A 20,065-nucleotide genomic window follows, 5' to 3' on the forward strand; every position below is an offset into this window, starting at 1 on the left:
ATTAAGTATTTTATGAATTGAATGCATTAAAAAGAATGAGCTACTTTCTCCATTAATATTCCTAAAACACTCTTTAGTTATATAGCCATGCCAGCGTGATTATGAGATAAAAAGAAGCTTTTGTGGACACCACATATCATAATGTGCATTGCCCATTGTTTTTGTTTTGGTGGAAGATAACATAAGATGCACTACCCACCGTTTTTTCTTTTTTTAATTTATCTTTTTCCTTTTAAGTAATAGTTTTTTTCTTCCAAATTAGTGGATACTCTATCATCACACCATCATGATACAACCATTTTTGTTAGTGGAGAAAAATGCCATGCATATTTCCAATATTATTTGTCTCTACCCAAACAAATTAGGGCTTTACCTTTTTTTCCCCTTCATTTTCATATTTCCTTTCTAACCTAAATGATAGGAAGTTTTTTATTCCATTGGTGGTTGTTAACGTTGATAACAAATTAACAATAAGTGAAAAAACTGCAATTACTATACAATATTGAATAGTCAATTAGGTCAAAAGCGAAAGTTGGCTAAATTGACATGATTAATCAATAGACACAACAAATAAAAGACGAATATGAGTTCTAAATTTTTAATTAGGATTAAGTATGATTTTGGTTCTTAAAGTATAGATTGAATTTTTTTTTTGTTTTTAACCTTTTTTGCATATAAAATCGTTTTTTAAGGTTTATAATAGTTTTAAAATCATCCTTACTTTAGGGACCAAAATCATATAGAAGTGGCGACGGAAGCAGAAATATAAAGGTGGATTATAAACAACTTCTTTTTCTTCTTCTCTTTTCTTTTTGCATGAGCAGAAACGCTATCTTTTTCTTTTTTTTTATTTTATAATATTTTTATTGTTTGTAATTTGGTCAAAAGTTTTAATATTTAAATAAAAATGACGATTTTAAAATTTGGTTTTAAACTTTAAGAATAATTTTATATGCAAAAAAAATTGGAAATAAAAAAATATTCAACCTATACTTTAAGCTGTGTTTGTTTACAAAGATAGGACACTAAAACAGGAACACAAAGACACAAAATTGTGTTTGCTAGAGAAGACATGGACAGAGATAATGTGTCCAAAAATACTGAATTAGTGTATTTTATATCCATCCTAAAAAAACACAAAAACAATATCAAAAGACACAACTTATTTTTCATTTTTCTTTTCATTATTCTTTATTAATTTTTTATAATTATATTTTTTATTATTATATTTTAAAAAAATCGTACTTAACCATTTCTAATTATATATTTGCTGGATGCCTTCTAAATAATATAAACCACAACTTGTGTCCAAAAAACTTTGAATATATAGTTCATACAAGCATTGAAATTAATAAATTAAATTATAGTATCCCAAGCCAAAGGCGTATTTTCCTTTCCTTAAGGTAGCGTTTGTTTTTAGGTACTGAGATAAAGATCAAGAGACTGAGACTTAGTATTGTATTTGTTAGTTCAGAGATTGATACTAAAATTTCTGTCTCTGTCTCCAAAATTTCAATATTTCAGTATCTCCAAAAAGCAAGGATACAGAGAACTGAAATTTTTAAAGATGGAGACCGAAACTTTAATAACATTTTATACCTTAAACACTTTCATTTCAATTAATTAATTCCAATTTTACCCTTTGTGCAAATTAATTAGAGTTTCATTCTTATTTCAATTCATGTCTTCCATTTTGCACCAAACAGAATACTGAGATTTATTTTAATCTCTGTCTCTCAGTCTCAATTTTTCTGTCTCTGTCTCTCCATCAAACGCTACCTAGGAGTTTAAAATAATCAAACTTGAAGGTCTTTTATCAATTAATGAACACGTCAATGCAAGAGAAATTCAAAAATCGGATCCTACAGATATTATATCATTTACGTATTAACGTACATCATTGGAGAATTATCATGGGGTACAAAGTCACGTGGGTCACGTGCCAGATGCGTTCTTCATGCCAACCTGTTTGTTGTGCGTCTCACAGTCTTCGGTCTTTTAAAATACATTAATAACATTATTTTGATGCGAGAAAATGTTTTAAAATAAATTTAGCTTTTAATAGATACACATAGTATTATTATTTCATTATGTTTAAAAGAATAAGTTTTTTCTTTTTACTTTATACTTTATAATTTAAAAACGTATGTAATATTATTAAAACATATTGAACACAATTATCTTTCCGTATAATTAATTACAAATCAATTATTTGATACTATTTATATCTTTAAAGGGTTATATATAATATATTTTTAAAAAACTAAAATATATAAAAAATTTTAAGAATAGAAGCTTATATTTAACATATTTCCATCACACTTATATTTTTTAAGAATCAAAATGATCGTTAATCTTTTTAAAATAAATAAATTAATATAAAAATAAAATATAATTTTAATTTTTAATATTTGAATCAAGTTTTAATTAGGTCTCCAATATTTTAAACATTAGTTTTCAAAAATTTTAAATGTTTTCTTTCAGTTTTCAAAAATTTTTAATAAGTCAATATTATTCTATTATTAAATTTGACACGAATAATTAGAATATTTAAAAATTAATAACATCTAATTTTAGTACATAAATAAAATTAATACATCAATAATAACTAATATAAAAACTTTTTTTTGCAAAAAAAGAGGTACAAAAATATTTTGATTATATTTTTTTAATACAAAAAAATATGGCTTAACAATAACATTGTTAACGTTTGTATCTCTCACTCTTAGCTATTTATATAAATTTAATGATAGAATGATATTAAATTCGTTTGATTTTTTTTTAAATAAAAATAAAAAATTTGTCAAATTAAGATTTGGTTTAAATATTGAGGAACAAAATAATATGAAAGAATATTAGAAGATTAGTAGATTTTAGGATTTGTACCTATTAATTAACTATTATTAATGTTTTTAATGGTGTGAAATTATATATAATAATGTAAAATTATTCATTTTTTTGCTGATTAAGTGCCGACTAAATTTTAATAAAAATGTTATCCTTAATTTTTTTTTTAAATAATATTTTAAAGTTTTATCTTTAAAAAAGAAACAAATTATTTTAGCTTTTTTTCTCTTTTGTTTTTTTTTCTAATTTTGAAGATGATGTTACTTTAAACATGAAAAAGATTTTCCACTTCCTCTTATCTTTAATTGTTTATCATTCCCGATTCTGGATTCCATGTTCAAAATTAATCACTGTGATTGACATTGTTTGACCAGTTGGAAAAAGACCAAGCTAGCTAGAACCTTGAAGCAATTTTCATTTTTCACACCTAAGCTCACACGCCACCGGGCTTGACGAGAACACAAGCAACGCAACCACGACTCAACTAACTCTTCCTACGTGGCATGCAGTACAAACTCCTCCCAGCATGAAGTACAACATAAAACTGAAATTCTAACAAACCCAAAGGGTAAAAACGTAAAAGCGGTTCAAAAACCTCCCTCCAAATTCCAATCCAATAGTGGCCCCACCCGCACCTTCCACTTAGTTAAAAAATTGCTGTCTCACCCATCTCCCTCGGAAAAGTTCTTCTCTTTTTCTCTTCTTTCATTTTTCTTCTCTTCTTTCTGCAAATTCCGTTCCAAATTTTCTCTCCATTTTTTTGCTTTTTGAAATCTTATAAATCTCTTTCGCTTTGCATTCCCCTCGGCACCTTCCTCATCATGGCGCCGAGCGTCCGAGACATCCAGCTAACTCCCGCCGGTAAAACCTCCCTCGCCGCCGCCGCCGCCGCCGACGACTCCGGTGACCTCGAAGATGTTCGCCTTCTCGATTCCTACGATAAGGACGACGTTGAAGCAGCAGCAACAACATCAACGAAGCGGATTCAGGTCAGAGTCACCGGCATGACCTGTGCCGCATGTTCCAACTCCGTCGAATCCGCTCTCATGTCCGTTGACGGCGTCGTTTCCGCTTCCGTCGCACTTCTCCAGAACCGCGCCGACGTCGTTTTCAATCCGAGCCTCGTCAAGGTTAGTTATAGCTAGCTAGCTAGTTGAATAGTTTTGTATTATGGAAACTGAGTTTCTTTCTTTTTGTTTAGCTAATAGCTACTGATCTTTTGCTTTGGAACTTGTTGCGTTGGTTTTTAAACCGTAGGATGAAGACATTAAGAATGCGGTTGAAGATGCAGGTTTCGAAGCCGAGGTTTTGCCGGAACCTCAACAAAGCGCGACTGGAACGAAGCCAAGTGGTGCTACTCTTGTAGGACAGTTCACCATCACGGGGATGACGTGTGCGGCGTGCGTGAACTCCGTGGAAGGGATCCTCAAGGACCTCGGTGGTGTGAAGAAGGCTGTGGTGGCTTTGGCTACTTCGTTAGGTGAGGTTGAGTATGATCCAAATGTGATTAGCAAGGATGAGATCGTCCGTGCGATTGAAGATGCTGGGTTCGAGGCTTCGTTTGTGCAGAGCAATGAGCAGGACAAGGTGGTGCTAGGTGTTGTTGGTGTGTACAGTTTGGGTGATGCTCAGGTTCTGGAAGGTATGCTGAGTGGGATGAAAGGTGTGAGGCAGTTCCGATTCAACATCGTGTCGAATGAGTTGGATGTTGTGTTTGATCCCGAAGTTATTAGGCCTCGATCACTTGTTGATGGGATCCAGCTTGGGAGTAAAGGGAAATTTAGGTTGAATGTTAGGAACCCTTATGCCAGAATGGCTTCTACAGATGGTGCCGAGAGCTCAGCTATGTTTCGGCTTTTCACTTCCAGCCTGTTTCTTAGTGTGAGTATCTCTTCCGTCTCAGTTATTGTATGGCAATGTTTTATGTTGGAGTCATGTTGCTTAGTTCCTTTTTTTTTTGAAAAAAAAAATCTGTTTCTTCATCCATATTCCTATAGGTGTGTGAAATCATGTTCATAATCATCGTTAGATGATTGAACGGATACTCGTGAGTCATGACATGCATAAACAGATATTTCTTCACAAAATGCATTGGTGGAGAAACATTAGGAGTTAATTTTCTAGTAATGTAATGTGCTTGGGATCAATAGGGACATAGGGACATAGGGTGGCTTTAGAGAAGAGACGGGAAGCTAGAGATTCCAAGTCATACGGTGGCTGCGGTTTCTATTCCCACGGTACATTAGTATCAGTCGAATCTTCCTTTTATATTCTATATTTTGTCAAATTCCATTTATTTATTCTAAGGGTTGCATTAGTTTGTACAGAAGTTTCATATAAAGAAAGCAGTATTCTGCCGTGATGTCATTCTCTCTGTTCTTCATAGAAACATAATCAAAGCAAATGGTGACTTGTTATTGTCGAATATTGGTCGTGTATGATGTGTTAACACCCTTATTTTGTTCATGTTCTTGTCTGATATTTCAAATTGATTTTTGCTTGATGTATTTCGTTCAGGTTCCTCTCTTCTTCATGGGGGTAGTTTGTCCTCACATACCATTCATATACTCCTTATTACTCAGGAGATGTGGACCGTTCCTCATGGGTGATTGGTTGAAATGGGCATTGGTGAGTGTCATCCAATTTGTGATTGGAAGGCGCTTCTACATTGCAGCGGGCAGGGCTCTTAGGAATGGTTCAACAAACATGGATGTCCTGGTTGCTTTAGGAACTACAGCCTCTTATGTTTATTCTGTTTGTGCTCTTCTGTATGGTGCTGTTACTGGATTTTGGTCTCCAACATACTTTGAAACAAGTGCTATGCTCATAACATTTGTATTGTTGGGCAAGTATTTGGAATGCCTTGCCAAGGGAAAGACATCTGATGCCATTAAGAAGTTAGTGGAACTTGCTCCTGCAACTGCTTTATTGATTGTAAAAGATAAAGGTGCACATCATTTTCTTTTCATTTTATATTCTTATTTTCTTGACAAAAAGGACACGTAAAATTGTTTCCATTTACAGCTAATCTTTATATTTTATTTCATGAAAAATGGCTTCTTCTTTTATGTTTTTATTTTTGAGTAAACACCAAATCGGTCTCGAAGGGATTTTAGATGGAACTGGTCCCTCCATAAGGGAGATTAATTTGTCTTGTAATGATATTTTTTAAAATCTAATTTCTTATAATAAAGTTTGTTTGGGACTTATTTATCCAATAAAAATTTTATAAAATATAGGGACTAATTTGTTTGACAAGAGTAATTATCAGAGACCTATTAGAGTAATAAAATTTATTGGGATCCAATCCCGGTTTTGTTAGGGACCAATTTAGGTATTTACTCTTCAATTTTTTCCATTTTAAAACTCATTAATATAGGTTATTTGATTCATCATGTTCCACATTTTATTGCAACATCAGATTATAACTTGCTGATAATTATCTTATTTTCTAGGTGGTAAATTAATTGAGGAAAGGGAAATAGACTCCTTACTCATTGAACCTGGTGATACATTAAAAGTTCTTCCTGGTACAAAGATTCCCGCTGATGGTATTGTTAAGTGGGGATCAAGTTATGTAAATGAGAGCATGGTGACTGGTGAATCTGTACCTGTTTTGAAAGAGCTCAATGCATCAGTTATTGGAGGTACAATCAATTCACATGGTGTCCTGCACATTCAAGCAACTAAAGTAGGATCCGATACAGTTTTGAGTCAGATAATTAGTTTGGTGGAGACAGCCCAGATGTCCAAAGCTCCCATTCAGAAGTTTGCTGATTATGTAAGTAGTCTGGTTGTGCACTTGGGTGACTTCTATTCTCTAGAAGTTGTACTTTTATATCACAGTTATTTATTCATAGAATAAAATAGCATTGGCTTCAAAAGCATAAAGACAGTATTAGCTCAAGAATCAATTCCGAAGTAAAGTAAAAATTTTCATGTTTCTAGATGTCCTGGTTAATGAAAACCACATGATTTAACTTTCTTAAATCGGTTGGCCATTTCATATAAATTGTAACTAAAAGAGTTGCATTGAGTAGCAAGGAGTCAGCATTTACTTTTCCCAAGCTGCAAGTTCAGCCAAGATTTGATTAAGCTTGTCGAGTTAGGTCAATATTTAAATGCCTCACCTTTGATCACTAAATCAGAAGAAGCTCCTACAGAACTATCTGTAAAATTTGAATGTCATTGAATTTAGTACTTTGAGGTTTAGGCTTTATACCAAATTGGAGGAGCTTTTTCTTTTGTGTTCTTATAAGTTTGTAAAAATTATCTTCATCTTGTCATCTGGATCATTCACATAAGTGGATTGGTCCACAAATGATTGAAGGAATATAAGATATGAACTTATGTTGCATTCTGTTGATTTGCAGGTAGCAAGCATATTTGTTCCTACTGTTGTGGCTTTGTCATTATTGACATTCCTGTGTTGGTAAGATTAAATTGGCTAGTTTTTGTCATATTAATAAAAACTTGATTCCCAAGGAATTTGGAATGCTCATCCCTACTTTCTCTAAATATTTTGACTAATTGTAGGTATACTGCTGGGGCTCTTGAAGCTTACCCAAAAGAATGGCTACCAGAAAATGGAAATCATTTCGTTTTTGCTCTCATGTTTTCGATATCTGTTGTGGTGATTGCATGCCCCTGTGCCCTTGGTTTGGCAACACCAACTGCTGTCATGGTGGCAACAGGGGTTGGGGCTAACAATGGTGTGTTAATTAAAGGAGGAGATGCCTTGGAAAGGGCTCAGATGGTGAAGTATGTTATATTTGATAAGACAGGCACTCTAACTCAAGGGAAAGCCACTGTTACTACTGTCAAGGTGTTCACAGGAATGGAGCGAGGAGAATTTCTTACACTGGTGGCTTCTGCTGAGGTGACTTCCAATTTCTCAATGATAATATTACTTTCTGAATCTTATTTTCTGTCAACGGTGTTGTCAGATACTTGGTTATTCATGCAGCTATAGAAGACCACTGGGTTATATTTTGTATTTTCTCCACCTCCTTGACACAGACAAATCAACTTTTCCTACAATGTTCTAGATTGTTGAAAATAGATTAAGTACAATCTTAGGAAAGATTATTCATTTCTGACCATTTGATTTGTCAGAAGGTTACCCTTCTGTTTCTTGTAGGAGGAATCTACCTGTTCTAATTCTCTGTTTCTTATTTTTCAGGCTAGCAGTGAACACCCATTGGGAAAAGCAATATTACAATATGCACGCCATTTTCATTTCTTTGATGAGTCCTCTACTACCAATGGTACTCTGAATGATGCGAAGGAATTAAGTTCTGGGTGGCTTCATGATGTATCAGATTTCTCTGCTCTCCCAGGAAGAGGTGTCCAGTGCTTTATAGATGGGAAGCGCATTTTGGTAGTTTCTCGGTCATTGCTATTTAACTATCATTAACTTCATAGAACTGTGGAATTTGTTTGTTTTTTTAAGCTTTTTATTTGACGCAGTATATCCTGAACAGGTTGGTAACAGAAAGCTGCTGTCAGAAAATGGTATAGATATTTCCACTGAAGTGGAAAATTTTGTGGTAGAGCTTGAAGAAAGTGCAAAGACAGGAATACTGGTAGCATATGATGACGTTCTAACTGGAGTGTTGGGTGTTGCAGACCCACTAAAGAGAGAAGCTTCTGTTGTTATAGATGGCCTCCATAAAATGGGAGTCATACCTGTTATGGTTACAGGAGACAATTGGAGAACAGCTCGAGCTGTTGCAAAGGAGGTATGTATATGTTTCTATAACTCTTGTTTTTCTTGGCTGTTAAAGCTTTTTGTTATATCTATTGAGTGTGGTTTCAAGGGTATTTGGCTATGCTTGTTCAAAGAAAACCAATATCTTTGCATAGATTATATTAGTCTTGGTGTTTGTACTTTGTAGTGGAACACAGTTGTTTTTCTTGATCATAACTGCCAGCGTAATAGTTTAAACTTTAAAGAAATAATATGATTTTAAGTTTGTACTTGTGTAACATGAACTTTACTGGATAAAATCGATTTTGTTTTGTATGGCAGCTTGGAATTCAAGATGTGAGGGCAGAGGTTATGCCGGCAGGAAAGGCGGATGTTGTTCGATCCTTTCAAAAGGATGGGAGCGTAGTAGCAATGGTGGGTGATGGCATCAATGACTCTCCTGCATTAGCCGCTGCAGATGTTGGTATGGCAATTGGAGCTGGGACTGATATTGCAATAGAAGCCGCTGACTATGTGCTGATGAGATATAACTTGGAAGATGTGATCACAGCCATTGATCTTTCTAGGAAGACATTTTCTCGTATTCGATTGAACTATGTATTTGCCATGGCTTACAATGTTATTGCAATACCAGTTGCTGCGGGAGTGTTTTTCCCTTCTCTGGGGATCCAGCTGCCACCGTGGGTTGCTGGTGCATGCATGGCTCTCTCCTCTGTAAGTGTTGTATGCTCTTCTTTGCTTTTGAGAAGATATAGAAAACCCAGACTTACCGCAATACTTGAAATAGTTGTAGAATAATTATAAATAATACGTAGATTTAGAGGGTACAAATGAGTTTGACCCTTATAGTATTCCAATTTTGTGAATAATCAATCTTCTTCTGGGTAAATTGTAATTGTAATTGTAATTGTAATTGTAGTTGCCAGTTCATTGTAAATGCAGTAGTATTTTCATCTCTCTCATCATTTCTTTTTGCTTTTTGCTTTTTTCTTTTTTTTTTCTCCTTTGTCAAGACCCTAACACACCCTTTTTTCTTTTCCCATGGGTTTCATATAACAACTTTCTAATCATAGCTAGGATTTGTTTCCGGACACACCTTCTAACAAGGCATACATGGTATGTTCTAAAAAAAAAAAGCATACATGTATGCCATTAGGATTTGTTTCCGGACACACCTAACAGGGCATACATGGTAAAAAAAAAAGCATACATGTATGCCATTATTACAAGCCTTGCGGTGCTCTCATCATTTCCGTTTAATGTAATGTGGGATCACCGATCACGTGTTAGTCTATGTTCTTGGAACATAAAAGAAAGATTAAATTTTTAAAGTGGTTTTTAAAATTTACAATTTTAACCATTTATGTTAGTTCATCGGATCTAAAATTCACTATTCTGATTTTTGAGATCCAATTTCGAATCTTTTTAAAACTGAGTGGTGAATGTAGTGTTGAGCATGCTCTGATTTTGTTACGCTAGACACAGATCAAAATAGTGTTGTTTTGTTTTAGCGTATGAGAAGACAAAGAATTTATATGAAGCACAAACTGTTTTATCTGCATTCGATAAATCTTAAATATCACATTAAGAATTTAGTCATAAAATAAGCAATACAACATAAATTCAGATACAAGAACAATGACACAATCCTTCAAGTCTTGGGCTTTTATTCTTGTGTCATAAAGCATTCAAGACGAAAGCAAATATAAATTATGGATAATTATAATATTCAGATTGTGAGTTACAGATATTTAGACCGAAAGAAGGCAGAGGTGACAGGTGTCCATAAGCATTGCGGCTGGGAGCAGCTTGCAAGTCTCTGCGGAACCGTGCGGAGCCGCTGAAGCTGGAACGGTGAATGGCTCCGTTTGTTTTTTTTTTTTTCTTTTGGAATCTCGAAATGAATTGTTGGAGCTAAACATGCTGTTTGAATGATTGGGTCTGGAGACCAAAAATATTGCAATAAGGCCTTGGTTGATGCAAGTGGATTTTTTATTTAAATAAATTAATTAATTATAATAATTATCGAAATAAATAATTTAAAAAATATTTATTAAAATAAATATTTCTCTTATCTCGTTTACAATGTAAACAAGATTATACTGTAACGAGATAATATTATCTGATTATACTGTAACGAGATAATATTATCTCGTGTAAATGAGATAATCGTTTACCGTGTAAACGAGATAAGACCGTTGGACGTAAAATGTGTATATTTCATTTACATGTATTTTTTTAAAAAAATTGAAAATAATAAAAAAATATTAATATTAAATAATTTAAACTTTTAACATATACATAGAAAGGTTAGTAGAAGAGATTAAAGTGGATATGTTTGATCAATTAGTACTAAAAAGGTTGATGGAAAGTGGAAAGAGAGTAGAAACAGTTATCTCTCACGTTATCTCTCACTATCCACGTGAGAGATAACTATTTTAATTCTCTCTCCACTATCCCATCAATGTCTCTTAACAATCAGTTGTTTTTATTTTTCAAATTCAAATCAATCCAATTGGATCATAATTTAATTTAAAATTTTTTAAAATGGATATGTTTGATCAATTAGTACTAAAAAAAATACATGAAAAAATTTTATTTAAATTATGATCCAATTGGATTGATTTGAATTTGAAAAACAAAAATAACTGTTTGCCAATTGGTAGGAGAGATTGATGGGATAGTGGGAGAGAATTGAAACGATTATCTCTCACGTGGATAGTGGATAATGGGAGATAACGTGTGAGATAACCGTTTCAATTCTCTTCCTACTATTCCATCAATACAATTGGCAAACGATTATTTTTATTTTTCAAATTTAATTCCCAGTATCCCATCAACCTTTTGAGTATCATATTCTCACTCCCCCTACAGACTTCTCTTTTCAGGAAATGGACGAAGAAGTTTATGAAGAGTTTTTGAGTTTAGCTTATGCGATATAGATGTATTAGTTTAGTTATTATTATTCTTTCCTCACCATTAAGATTATAATTTGTAAGAGGGGTAGAAGTTGTATGATTTATATATCTATTATAGTAAATTAATTTTTTTATTATAAATTTGTAAATCGTCTTTTTTACTTAATCTTTTGTAGCTGCAAATTATTATAGTAGAATGAAAATGTTGTTTGGTTGAATATAATTGAAGAGAATGAATTAAGTTGTAGACATGGTTAAAGCCATGGTATCGATTTAGAAATTGAATATGAATTTACTTGAACCGGGGTTTGTTAAAAAAATAATTGTTGTTTTGAAATAATTTTTAAAAGGATAGTTAATAGTTGTTAGTTTTTATATTAAAAATCTAATAAAATTGACTAAATAAATTTTACGTTATTGTTTAATAGCAAATACATAACATACTGATTACATTTACAATAAAAATTTATTTAATTTTTTTAAAATAAGAATAATAGAATTATGAAGTATATGTTACTATATCGACCTTAATATTTTAGTGTTTTTTGTTAGTAGTTAGATAATTTGAGGACTATTTTTATTTTATAGTTACAAATATAATTATACAAAATTGGATTTAATTTTTATAAAAGATTTAATTATTCTGTTAACTCTTATATCTTTTTTCTTTTTGATTTATTTTTTACACTACTTTTAATTTCATAAAAAGAACCATTTTATTTTAAAAACGTTAATATTTAAAATTATATATCTATATTTATTATCCATTTTAGATGCAAAAATTTAACTAGGTTCTTTTTAAAAAGAATTTTCTTTTCTCAGCCAATATTTTATTTTCTTTTTTTTTAAGAAATTCGTATGCCATTTTTTTTTCTTTCTTCGGTGGTTTCACAAAATTTTTTAGATTGTTGTTTCTCTTTCCTCCCTATTTTATCTCTTATTTGTTACACTATTATTTTATTTGGTTTATTTATATTATTTATCTTCTATATATGATATTTTATTTAATATTAATATTATTTTTCAAAGTGAATGATAATTAATCATATAGATAAATATTTTTTGAAATGAATAATAATAAATTATGAACATAATTATTTTCTAAAGTGAATGATAGTTAATTATATAAATATGTGGGAATCTCTTAAAAAGAATTATATATCATAATTGATTATTATTGCACTATTAAAAATACAATCTTCAGTTCTCTACTAAATAAAAGTAAGGATATATCTTATCTTACTAAAATAATACTTAAATATTTGTAGAAGACATAATAAAAATATGAATTCATCTAAAATTAAAAAATCATGACAGAAAGTTTATATTGAAATAAGTCAACATTTAATTAAAAATATATTAATGCTTTATTTGTTTATTTTTATTTAAATACATGTAACCCATCATGTCTTCATCTTAACTTTTGTTTGTGTTGGATTCATATCAACTCTTTTTTGGACACAATCTAAAAGGCACAACTATGACAATAAAATCCCATTCTGAATGAAGCTATGCAGCCGGCTCAATCCAACCCTCCACTAAGCCTCGTCAGCTTCTTGATAATTTGTTATTTCCAGGCCAAGAAAAAATACCACGTGTCCACAGTAGATACAATAAAAAAAATTTATAAATCTGTACAAAAATACAACTGTACACTAGATAGACCCATAAATTATTAGGTAGTGTTTGGTAGAGAGACATGAAATTGAGAGACAAAGACTAAGAGACAGACATTGAAATAAATTTTAATATTTTATTTGGTATAAAGTGCGAGACAAAAATTGAAATAAGAATGAAACTCTAATTTAATTTGTACAAAAGGTAAAATTAGACTTAATTAATTGAAATGAAGATATTTTAGGTATAAAATATTATTAAAGTTTCCGTCTCCATTTCTAAAAATTTTAGTTTCCTGTGTCCCTATTTTTTGGAAGTACTGAAATACTGAAATTTTAGGGATAGAGACATAAATTTTAGTATCAGTCTCTGAACCAATAAACATGATACTGAATTTTAGTCTTTCAATCTCTGTCTCAGTACTTCAAAACAACGCTACAACCAAAAACAAAGAAACTCCGTCCAAAACCATGAATCACGCAACATGTCAAAAAAATATAAACAACAATAACGAACCCTTATTACACCGAATGGGTAAAAGAATACCAAAAATAGATTAATGTGTGTTTAGATTGGTTTTTGTTAAATTTGAGTTTGAATAAAAATAATTTGATAGAATTAATTTTGAGTAGGAATGTGTCTGTATCAACATGATTTATGTTTATTAATTTTATATTAAAATTGATTTTGATAAAATAAATATTGTTTGAATAATATTAGTTAAAATCACTTTTAAATAAATAATTACTAGAAAGAATATTTCATTAAATTATAATATTATTTTTTAAGTATATTTATTTTTTTACACTTTTTTAAGTATATTTTTTATATAATATTTTTTCTAGTATTTTTAGCACTCTTTTTTAGTACATTATAATTTTTCACTCCTATTATTATTTATAATTATTTTTTTAAAATTTACTCTATCTAATAAGATCAATAAATTATATTATAAAAAATAATAATAAATATAATACACAAGAATTATAATTATAAAAGTGTACAATGTCATGTATGAAGAATAGGATTGGTAGGGGAATTAAAAAAATGCAGAAGTTAGTTAGTAAAATCCAAAAACTAGGATTTGTTGCTTCTTATAAACGTGGAATAAGTATAAAATTATCCAAAAATTGAAGCGTTCAAAAAATATGAACTTACTTCAACAAACACATTCTTAAATTAAATTCAAATCCCAGAGGATAGTAGGGGTGGCAACGAGGACAGCAGGGGTGGCAACGGGTAGGTTAGAATAGGGTTTGGAGCCAATTCTAATCTTATCCGTGGGTTGCAAATATCTCAACCCTAACTCTATCCATTATTAACTCGCGGATACTTGACTCTATCCGTGAGTTAAAAAAAATGCAACATTATTATATAACTTGATAATAATTTAAAATAGAAGTGATTTTTATGTAAAAAAAAAATTAAATTATCAATTAATGATCTTTTTTTAGTGGCTAAGGATCTTTTGTATTTACTATTTAGTGAGAGGTCTTTGGTTCAACATCCACTTAAAACATATTTTTATAGGGAGCCATTCAGATAAAGACGTCTAAAACGTCTTTTTTTAAAGATGTTTTCTAACACGTATAATCGATTAAATCATGTTATTTTTGTCAAAATTAGGTCATATAAATTAATTTGACCGAAAAAATAGCGAATCAAATATTGAATCGGTCTAAATTAATTTTATTTTTTATAAAAAATAACTACAATATTCTTATTATAGAAAATTACTAAAATACTCTTTTATTTTCTATAATAAAGATATTGTAGTTATTTTCTATAAAAAATAATATTAATTTAGATCAGTTCAAGATTTGATTCACCATTGTTTCGATCAAATTAATTTGTCTAGTCTAATTTTAACAAAAATAACACGATTTAATCGATTATATGTGTTAAATTTTAATGACTAAAAATTATTTTTAAAAAAAGACGTTTTAGATGTCTTTATTTGAGTGGCTCTATATAACATATACATATATAAGGTACGGGTTGACAATAACAAAAATGCATAATTTTTTTTGTCAAGAAAATAACCCTTTTTCTTCCTCTAAATACTTAAAATTTCTATAAAATAAAGAATGCAATGTTTTTAAAAATGACCTATTATTAAAAATAATAAATAAATGAGCATATTACAAACTTTAATTTTTCTCTCTTTTTTGTAAAAAAGTAAATGTAGCCTATTTGAAATATTTTAAAAAATATAATTAATCTGAATAACAGGTTATTTAAAAAAAATCTATTTATATAAAATATAACTAAATAGAAAATTAAGATTTTTTAATTAAGATTGCAACACTCTTTAGTCTTTAGTTAAAAAAAGTTCAAGAATAACCTAAAAAGATGATATTTAAGTATATTAGTGTTAGAAACAAGAGACTAGACTGGAGAAAGGATTTGTGTATTATTGAGTATAATTAAGTTGTCTATTCAAATTGTCTGGAACGATACAATATAGAAGGGTATTTATAGGTGCTATGAGAATTGTAATAATAAAGACGTAATATTCTATAATAAATATCCAGATATGCTAATTGATCTAATTGATCCTAATTATATTCTAACATCCCCCTCAAACTCAAGTGACAAATTAAGTTTGAAACTTATTTAAAACAACGAAATAAAGAGAAAAAATCGCATAAATTGATAAAACGGTGCAGACGCAACTGCCGGAAGGAAGCACAGACGGAACTACCGCTAGTCTGAAAAAAGCGCAGACGAAACTGCCGCTAGTCTGAAAGAAGCGCAGACGGAACTGCCGCTTGTGTGAAGGAAGCGCAGATGGAACTGCCGCTTGTCTGAAGGAAGCGCAGACGGAACTTCCGCTTGTCTGAAGGAAGTGCAGATGGAACTGTCAGAAAGAAACGCAGACGAAACTGCTATGAGAAAACGCAGACGGAACTGCCACGAGAGGACGCAGATGAACTGCCACGCGAGAACGCAGACGGAACTGCCACGAGAGAGAATGCAGACGAAACTGCCACGAGAGGACGCAGATGAAACTGCCACGAGAGGACACAGACGAAACTGCCACAAGAGAAAACACAGACGGAACTGTCACGAGAGAACGAAAACTATATGATTTCTTCATGATAATAGGTAAGCAGCGGATGACAATAGTGTTTAATCATACTGAAAAAAAAACACAAGACAAAAAAAATAGGTTAGTCGGTGAGGTGAAAAAGCATCAAAAGAGTAACAAAAGGGAAAGAATAGTGAAATAGGAAAAAAAATACAAAAATTCGGTGATTTCACCCTAAGGAAAACAACCTATCCTCTTCAAAGAGGATACCATGGTTCTGATACCATGTTAGAAACAAGAGATTAGACTGGAGAAATGATTTGTGTATTATTGAGTATATTCAAGTTGTCTATTTGAAATGATACAATACAGAAGTGTGTAATGTGATTATCATTAAACTTTTTTCTTAGACTTTTATATGTAGTTGTGTTTGTGTGAGTTGTGACCCTTAATTGGTTCCACTTGGGTGCTTTTGGTTAACATGTTTAGAATTTGCATTTGGTTTAATTCGGATGATGCAACTTTTGTATTGTCGTGGTCAAGAATTATGACATGCTTTTGTTTACTCCACTTGCTTGAAAATGTAACTGTTCTTCTCCTTAAGTAGCTCGAGTTGGCTTAATCAAGCTCTTAATAATGCTAGCAAACCAGTCTTGCTGGATAATAATAAATAATAATAACTGTTCTTTACGCCTTAACAACCTTTGAAAATTATTTTCTGTCGGCACGTGCGATAGTGACTGAAAACCCAGCTTCCAAAAATCAAAACTATGTGCTCCAATTCTTCTTTTTCACCACCTCAAATAGAAGGTGGAATATTTTGCAACGCCCCCATTAAAGTATCCAATTCCCAGGTAAACGGGTCGTTGGGACTAATTTAATTAAAAAATAAATAAATAAATTCTTAATTTTTTAATACATAGACATTTAAATATTTAAAATTTAAAAATATATTTAAATTCTTTGACTTTTTCAAAAATATATCAATCTCTCGTATTCATTCGATCAGATTCAATAGAAAAATCAAACGTGATTTATGTTATACTGACTTGGTTGATATGGATGGACACGTGATAGAATTTTTAAAATTGGACAAATTAAATTCAAGAATCGATATGTTCAGATTTTGAAAAGATAAGAGATTTAAATGTAATTTTAAATTCTTAGAAATTTAAATGTCTGCCGACAAAAAAGTTAGGGATCGATTTATCTTTTTTTCTTTAATTAAATTCAGACTTAATTCTAATATTTTATAGAGTATATGTTAAATATTTAAACCTAATTCTAAATTAATCAAACATAAATTGAATTAAATCATATTGACCTAATACATTATTAGTGTATATACTTATAAATTTTATACGATTAATTATTAAAATCTTACTCTTAAAGATGAATTTAATAATGATATAATATTTATACTAAAATAAATTATTGTAAATAAAAAATAACAAAAATATAATATAAAGATATTAATTAAAATATAAACTTACTCGAAACATAATTCGAATTTGAGTCGAAAATTACATCAAATAAAAATGAGAAATCTAAATCCTACAAGGCTAGGGTAGAGTTTCAAAGCGAATCAGGTCTTAAACACCCCCTCAATTCCAAACGATTCTTGATGTAACGTTACATTATTTTTCCTCTCAATAATAATATAATCTTGAAGAGTTCAACGGCGTAATGTTATTTATTTATGGTCCAAAGTCTTCAGTAATATAATTCGTTACTGTACAATGGTCCCAGATGAATGGCTTTGTGAAGTACTTTGAAATATCGTAAGAGTCAACAAAGAAGAAAGGAGGAAATTACAGCATCCTAAATAGTCAATTGATTTTCATGTCATAGTATAAATTACATTATACTATACCTGGTCATATTTCCCTTCCCCACACCCACGCATTAATTATGTCCAGTGTATAGTATAAGGTCTGAGGTTGATATTTAAATTTATATGCCAACTTCTTATAAAAGGCACTAAGATCAACTTTGACCAAGTACTATGTTTCAATAAGAAATGCTTTAAGGCAAAAACAGCACTAAAATATTTTAAGTGAGGGATCATACTCAAAGGAAAAAAATTACTCTTCATACCTAGTTTATTATTTAACCAGACCCAAAATAATAAAATCTAATAAATAAAATCAGTTGAACAGGCACCTACTCGATCTTATAAAAGTCGAACATGATAATGAGTTTAGTTCTATTTATTTAAATAAGTAATTGATTTTTACTGTCTTTTCTGTTTATCTAAAAATGATATCTCCACAATTTTTCTAATAAAAGTGAGTAACAAACTCATCATCAAAGATAAAATTACTCCAAAAGTAATTATTAACTCTACATCTACATTTATTATCCTGGTATTTTTCAAATGGATTTCGTTAGGAAGACAATGGACTATTTGTACAATGTGTACAATGGATTATTGAGTTACAAAATGAATGAACAATGTGTACAATGGGCTATTGAGTTAGAAAATGAACATTCTACATACTATCTAGAATAACCATCCGAGTATTAGGGATAATAAACATCTTCCCAAAAAATTAAACTGATTTTGGATTTCACCAAAGATTGAACTCTTGACTTTTTGGATCTAACGCTTTAATACCATGACATAGTACTACTCATCTCAAAAGTTTCAACTGATGAAAAAAGGTAACACTAATGATTATATGTCTAATACTTCATAAACCTCCATTGTATATATTATATAAATATTCCATTGGCTCCTCATATTTTCTCTTTTCGAATTCCAATCTACTAAAAAATCTACCTAAAATTTTTACTAACTTAAATATCAAAATTTTTTATAAATATTGAAAAAGTCTAGGAGACCAGTAGTTTTATTGAATTTTGGCCAGCATGTAACCAACAGAGGAAAGTGAACTATTAGATAAAATCTCACACCATCAAATCATCATTGATGGCTAATTGATGACTAACAATCACAAAAATTATTGACCCCTAACATTGCTCATAAATATTACCCACACCTTTTCATAAAAAACTCAGACATTACTCGAACGACTTCATCTCCGTAAAAAAAGACATCGAACTTTTCACTCAAAAGTATCTAGACTTCACGTTCAACCCAAACCACTATGATTCTAACTAAGTCTTGGAACAATTACCAATATAATGTTCACACTAATTCAATTATAAACGAACTAAACTAAAAAAAGAAACAGAGTATAAGAAGTGTGAATACGTTGCAATAGACAATAGTTATATATAGAAAGATGACTTGGTTTGCATGATGAGGCTGTTGCCCAATGGCCAGTACTAATAATCATATTAAAAAACCAACAAAACCCAGAAAAAAAAAACATATCCAAAAATTTAAAAATTATGATATAAAATTTTGTTATTTCTCTAAGTTTATCCATATTAAAAGGTCTTAATTTGGTAAACCCCAAGTGATGTGAGGATGATACGATGAGGTGTAAAACTATCGAAACCTAAACATTTATTGACTCTTGGCAGCCACGTATATATGAATCCTAACTTTTGTTGGCCTCACAAGTTATTTTAATTGAAACTAGAACTTTCCGTCTAATAAACATGTTCATCATGAAATTCACGACCAAAATAAAGAATGTATAGGCTAAATCCTGGATTAGGCACGTCATTATAATTAGCTATTAAGTATAGATAATTAAATTATCATTATTTTGGGGGCAGGGGTGAGTATGTATTTCAGTATTTCCATATCATACGCGTTAACGACTTTTATATTACTATAACTCTATAACAAAGTTTAGGCTAATTACATAAGTTCTTGTTCTATGCTTTTTTTGCTAGACATACCAAAGAATGACTTAGATGTAATAAATTTATGGATTATAATGCTTTATATATATATAATAAAAGTATTAATATAAATAATTATATTAAAACTAGTCTCTCGCATATAATATATTTTAAAATCATAAA

General features: G+C 30.6%; 1 protein-coding gene across 1 annotated transcript; it reads left to right on the plus strand.

Annotated features, from left to right (window-relative positions):
• The first annotated feature begins 3,533 nt into the window (after positions 1-3,533).
• On the plus strand, positions 3,534-9,490 carry LOC107481626 (copper-transporting ATPase RAN1). Its single transcript, XM_016101902.3, has 9 exons — positions 3,534-3,977; positions 4,105-4,728; positions 5,365-5,794; positions 6,303-6,628; positions 7,221-7,279; positions 7,384-7,726; positions 8,030-8,227; positions 8,331-8,588; positions 8,879-9,490. Exons 1-9 carry the CDS (start codon positions 3,669-3,671, stop codon positions 9,353-9,355), a joined length of 3,024 nt encoding a protein of 1,007 aa, XP_015957388.1. The 5' UTR covers positions 3,534-3,668; the 3' UTR covers positions 9,356-9,490.
• Positions 9,491-20,065: the final 10,575 nt, after the last annotated feature.

Source organism: Arachis duranensis, chromosome 3 (genome assembly GCF_000817695.3).
Source record: "Arachis duranensis cultivar V14167 chromosome 3, aradu.V14167.gnm2.J7QH, whole genome shotgun sequence".
NCBI classification, from domain to species: Eukaryota; Viridiplantae; Streptophyta; class Magnoliopsida; order Fabales; family Fabaceae; genus Arachis; species Arachis duranensis.